Source organism: Bombus bifarius, unplaced genomic scaffold (assembly GCF_011952205.1).
Source record: "Bombus bifarius isolate JDL3187 unplaced genomic scaffold, Bbif_JDL3187 scf7180000008000, whole genome shotgun sequence".
In the NCBI taxonomy this organism is placed as follows: Eukaryota; Metazoa; Arthropoda; class Insecta; order Hymenoptera; family Apidae; genus Bombus; species Bombus bifarius.
The window spans coordinates 639-7,274 of NW_022884379.1; the positions used below are offsets into that span (position 1 = coordinate 639).

Genomic DNA, 6,636 nt, shown 5'->3' on the forward strand with positions numbered 1-6,636 from the left:
AAATAGAACAAATCGTGCATCTAACGTCCATATCTTTGAGGGGTAATCTACGAATATTATTATAAACACACCTTAGAAAATTATCGTAAATGCTGGTTTATAATCATATAATTGAAGTTAGAAGTGCGCACATACCTTACTTTTATATATAGAATGAGCGAGTACTGTTTACTAATATCTTCTACACGTTTCAACAATATATTCTGGACGTTTCGCTTACGACGAAATAACAAATGCGAATGGTTTGTTGAAATAAACGAAGACTTGTTATAATATGTCGCTACCAGTTGTCAGCAAGGCGTCACAGTGGTCACCTGTAACCACCAATAAGATAAACGGTCAACTGGGGAAGAATGTTGTTTTACATCATCAATTTATTATTATTTTGCCATTATATGCTTTGCAAAATAAAAATGTTCGCGTGGCGTCCTGAGCGAAACATGTGATTTCGGCATGGCAGTCAAAGTGTTAATGAATTTATCTCACTGAGGGCACCGGCGGCCCCCATTCCGCTATAAAGCAATTTCGCTCGCTTCACTTATTTTTTACGATTATGAATTATCTCATATTGTTTCTTCGCGTTGCTAAATAATTGTTCTATGTTCTTACGCCCCGGGTCCTACTTTAAACAAAAATCCATACCTCGACCATACTTATTCGGACCCGCAATAATTCTAAAGACAGGTCACAGGATTTAGCATTGTCTATTTTACTGTCAAGGGTCTTACGTTCCTTAGGGTTATAATTCATTAAGCTAAAAGCGGATTTTCCCATGTTCGACAGCCACTTGTGGGGGGGGGGCGCACATAATAGATCTATATTTCATGTATCAATAAAACTATTTTTATATGTTTTATACTGTATTAATTTCATCACACTATTGTAGTAACGATGGAAATAATAAAAAATTTGTAACTATTGACATTTGTTCAAATTATGTATTTTTACTAATTTTGGTGCGCCAGACATCGGTGATCTTTATGCCATTAACCGTGTCAAAATTTCTATAAGATAATAATTAACAAGACGAAAAAACGAACAAAGTAACAGTAATCCGATTGAAATTTCATATTGTAAAATTTTCATATTTTATCGAAACTCTGAATTAATAGTAATACGTAATGTTTCCATAATGAATAATTGTATGATACTATTTAGGTGAGGCTCGAAAAGGACGTATTAGAGAGCATCGAATGTGCGAAGGCGAAATTCGGCGGCGTGAACGTACTAATTAATTCTGCTGGTGTTGTCGGCTACGAAAATATCTACGATTTCAAGAACAAGAAGCCACATTCTGTTGACCTGTACAGATGCGTTTTCGAAACTAACGTGTGGGGTTTATTTAACGTAACGCGCTTAATGGTCGGCTTGATGGCAAAGAACAAACCAGATTCAAATCAACAAAGAGGAGTCATTATAAATCTTTCGAGCATGATGGCTTATGAACCACCACCTGGTTTAGTTGCTTATGGCGCCACGAAATCCGCTGTTTCTGGCATGACGATCCCTTTAGCTAGAGGACTCGCGTCGCAAGGAATACGTGTTATCACAATTTGTCCTGGTTACATAGACAGTCCCATGACAGGTGTGTTAGTATTACAACTAGTATGCAATGTTTAGGAATTTTTATTTTTATACGCGCAATAAAAAAAGCATGCATGCAGAATAAATGCATAAACATTCACAGTTTATTCACGATTATGTGTATTTAGATGTATATTTGTTACTATCAATATGTTAACACAAACCATCAGTAGTTTGGGTCAATCATTGATTCGCTCAAACTACGAGTTTATCACTCTCTAAGAAGAAAGTAATGGCTTGTAATAAACCATTCATAAAATTCATATCGCAATTTTTTGATTTATTTCAATTCGAGGAGGCACGTCATAAATAAATTATTCTATAATAATTTCATTGAAGTCTTTGTTCATTAAGAAACTGTTATCGTTTAAATATCTGCCCGTAAATAATGTGGAATCACTGAAATCCTTGCTCACATTTAGCTCTACATAAAGAAGAGGAAAGGAAGCGGTGGATCGCAATGAAACTCACACCAAAGCGCTACGGAACCTGCGAGGAGGTCGCTCATTTGATTCAAGCATGCATCGAAAATCCATTGATTAATGGCGAGAATATACGTATAGATATGGGCTACAGGTACAATCAAGAAGGAGATTCACAAGGACATTCAAAACGTTGAATCTATGAAAATATTCAGTGGGAACCAAACATAAGCATATGTATTTACATGCAGGACAGTTGTGTAAAATAAATATCTCTCTTTTGCAATAAATCCTTTTATAAATATATATCCGACATAATCTGCTATAAAATAGTACTTAATTGTTGAATACCTAGAGTTATTTGTTGTTATTTAGGAGTCTGTTTACTGTGAATGATCGAATTATTTAATTTAATTTCAATCGTTTTGAAATTATTACTTTTTTGTAGGTTCAACAAGAATCAACTTAAAGTAATACGATTTTTATTACGAAAGGTAAGGGAAATTGACGTCGCTGTCAATTAATCAATTTGGGACAAAGACTGCCTGTCCGTTTGAAGAATCTTAATTACCAAAAACCTAGGTTTTATAGCGGGTCCTCAGGCCAACTGGACTTGTGCCGTGTAAGAGCATTAACATCTGGTATTTATTGTGTCTATGGGTATTTCTTTTAATGAGGGTCATACTATTACTCCACACTTTTGTTAGACGAAGCGCCCGTCCCATTGACCGCGGCTACGTTCGGCGACTGATGGTCGCCTTGAGCACAAGTTTATTATCACAAATCGCAAATAAGTACAACTAGGTAGAATGACGGCAAATTGTTTAATTACAGCTGTAAACTTTAATTACAATTTTACGGATTTTCCCGAAGTTCCAGAGGGAAGGTCTCCGGTGTCCTTTCATCTCCGACATACATATTTAAACCAAGTCTTAGAATATACTTGGAAATGCATATTACAATGAAAACGTCCTTAACTGCACCATATAATCTAATCCATCCTTCGGTCGAGGTAGTCAACGAATATTTAATCGTATTTACTCGGACCCACATTATTTCCAAAGAATTGATTTATTGCTCATAAACCATAAGAATTAGAGATTTTTCTTATTGCAGAGATCCTGAATTTATACAATGCATACCTAAAGTTTACATTACGGTAAAGCATGGGATAAGTGTCTTTTCCCTGTACGGTATTGCAGGGCCTCCTACACCCTGAGAGGGACCTATGGTGGGGGATGACAGTTATTAAGAGTCGGACATCATTTACCTGAACATTATTTGACGAAAATTCTTCGGCTGAGTGTCACCTGCTTTCCGCTGTTCTGTAAGAACACTTTTACACTTGTCATTCGCAACAGTCGTAGACACTTGTAGTAATCAAAAGTTCTTGAAAATAGTGATATTTTAATTGGTAATTCAGTGTTGATATTTTAATTGTTAACTCAATGTGAAGCGATATTTTAGTTGTTAATTCTGTGTTGATATTTCAATTGTTGACTCAGTGTTAAGTGATATTTTAATTGTTAATTCAGTGTGAATATCATTCAAGCCACCCCTATTCTCTTAACTTAAATAGGCGAGTGTTTGATTCGTGGCGTCGATTATCTTATCGAGACGAGACGACTTACGACCTTCGTTGACGCGTTATACCGCGAACGCTTTTCCCCGCAAATACGGTCGAACAAAAGTACATTGAATAAGAAGGAAATTAGTTTATATTTATACTTATATATCAGAAGAAACTAGGTGGATTTCAAATTTTATTTGATGTAAATCAACCTAATATAATAGTAATGTCTCTATAAGATAATTAACAAGACGACAAAACGACCAAAATACAAGTAATCCGATAGAAATTTTACGTTGTAAAATTTTCATATTTTAACAAAACTCTGAATTAACAATAGTACGTAATGTTTTCACAATGAATAATTGTATGATACTTTTTAACTTTTTAGGTGAAGTTCGACAAGGACGTATTAGAGAGCATTGAATCTGCGAAGACGAAATTCGGGGGCGTAAGCGTGCTAATTAATTCCGCTAGGGTTGTTGACAACGAAAATATCTACGATTTCAAGAACAAGAAGCCACATTCTGCTGACCTGTATAGACACGTTTTCGAAACTAACGTGTGCAGTTTATTTAACATAACGCGCTTAGTGGCCGGCTTGATGGAGAATTACAATCCAGATTCTAATAAACAAACACCAATTATGCCAAACCCTTCGTACATGATGCCGGGCGCTCCACCAGCTGGATTTCAGGATTCGGATCCTGAAGGCACCTCGAGATCCGTGGAGAACAGCGTAGTGGGCCCTACAGATCCAATGAAACTAAGAGATCGTGTTCTTGCACTTTTCTTCCCCGAAAAAAAGCCCGTGACAGGTATGTTAATATTACGACTAGACTGCGAATGTTTAGGAATTCTTATTTTTATACGTGCAATAAAAAAAGCATGTATGCAGAATAAATGCATAAACATTCACAGTTTATTCACGATTATGTGTATTTAGATGTAAATTTGTGACTATCAATATGTTGACACAAACTATCAGTAATTTGGGTCAATCATCGAGTCCTTCAAACTACGAGTTTATCATTCTCAACAAGAAAGTAATGGCTTTTTAAATAAACCATTCATAAAATTCATCATGCATTTGCTTTATTTCAATTCGATGATGCACGTCATTAATATGTTATCCTTATGGGTCAATTCCCCATTGAGCTCCCTGTTCATAAATTTCCAACTGTCATCGTTTAAATGTCTGTAAATAATGTAGAATCACTCTTTAAAACCTGCTCATTCACACCAGTTGACCACGCATTCTCGGCAGTTGTCCACAAATTTACGTTCGTTATCGAGGAATCTTGGTAGTACGATGGTATCCACTCAGGCACTTCGTTGCTGGTTTTGTAGCTTTTTGATGTATCTCTCATGGCTCCTGTTTCCTGTGTTTCCCCTGGAGCTAAATGTGAGCAAGGATTTCAGTGATTCTACATTATTTACGGGCAGACATTTAAACGATGACAGTTTATTTATGAACAAAGACTCCAATGAAATTATTATAGGATAACATATTAATGACGTGCATCATCGAATTGAAATAAAACAAAAATGCGCGATATGAATTTTATGAATGGTTTATTAAAAGCCATTACTTTCTTGTTAGAGAATGATAAACTCGTAGTTTGAAGGACTCGATGATTGACCCAAATTACTGATAGTTTGTGTCAACATATTGATAGTCACAAATTTACATCTAAATACACATAATCGTGAATAAACTGTGAATGTTTATGCATTTATTCTGCATACATGCTTTTTTTATTGCACGTATAAAAATAAGAATTCCTAAACATTCGCAGTCTAGTCGTAATATTAACATACCTGTCACGGGCTTTTTTTCGGGGAAGAAAAGTGCAAGAACACGATCTCTTAGTTTCATTGGATCTGTAGGGCCCACTACGCTGTTCTCCACGGATCTCGAGGTGCCTTCAGGATCCGAATCCTGAAATCCAGCTGGTGGAGCGCCCGGCATCATGTACGAAGGGTTTGGCATAATTGGTGTTTGTTTATTAGAATCTGGATTGTAATTCTCCATCAAGCCGGCCACTAAGCGCGTTATGTTAAATAAACTGCACACGTTAGTTTCGAAAACGTGTCTATACAGGTCAGCAGAATGTGGCTTCTTGTTCTTGAAATCGTAGATATTTTCGTTGTCAACAACCCTAGCGGAATTAATTAGCACGCTTACGCCCCCGAATTTCGTCTTCGCAGATTCAATGCTCTCTAATACGTCCTTGTCGAACTTCACCTAAAAAGTTAAAAAGTATCATACAATTATTCATTGTGAAAACATTACGTACTATTGTTAATTCAGAGTTTTGTTAAAATATGAAAATTTTACAACGTAAAATTTCTATCGGATTACTTGTATTTTGGTCGTTTTGTCGTCTTGTTAATTATCTTATAGAGACATTACTATTATATTAGGTTGATTTACATCAAATAAAATTTGAAATCCACCTAGTTTCTTCTGATATATAAGTATAAATATAAACTAATTTCCTTCTTATTCAATGTACTTTTGTTCGACCGTATTTGCGGGGAAAAGCGTTCGCGGTATAACGCGTCAACGAAGGTCGTAAGTCGTCTCGTCTCGATAAGATAATCGACGCCACGAATCAAACACTCGCCTATTTAAGTTAAGAGAATAGGGGTGGCTTGAATGATATTCACACTGAATTAACAATTAAAATATCACTTAACACTGAGTCAACAATTGAAATATCAACACAGAATTAACAACTAAAATATCGCTTCACATTGAGTTAACAATTAAAATATCAACACTGAATTACCAATTAAAATATCACTATTTTCAAGAACTTTTGATTACTACAAGTGTCTACGACTGTTGCGAATGACAAGTGTAAAAGTGTTCTTACAGAACAGCGGAAAGCAGGTGACACTCAGCCGAAGAATTTTCGTCAAATAATGTTCAGGTAAATGATGTCCGACTCTTAATAACTGTCATCCCCCACCATAGGTCCCTCTCAGGGTGTAGGAGGCCCTGCAATACCGTACAGGGAAAAGACACTTATCCCATGCTTTACCGTAATGTAA

At 35.9% G+C, this 6,636-nt stretch overlaps 1 protein-coding gene across 1 annotated transcript; it reads left to right on the forward strand.

Annotated features, from left to right (window-relative positions):
• The first annotated feature begins 274 nt into the window (after positions 1–274).
• Positions 275–1,620, forward strand: LOC117206297 (3-hydroxyacyl-CoA dehydrogenase type-2-like). Its single transcript, XM_033445516.1, has 2 exons — positions 275–316; positions 1,159–1,620. Exons 1-2 carry the CDS (start codon positions 275–277, stop codon positions 1,618–1,620), a joined length of 504 nt encoding a protein of 167 aa, XP_033301407.1.
• The last annotated feature ends 5,016 nt before the right edge of the window (positions 1,621–6,636 follow it).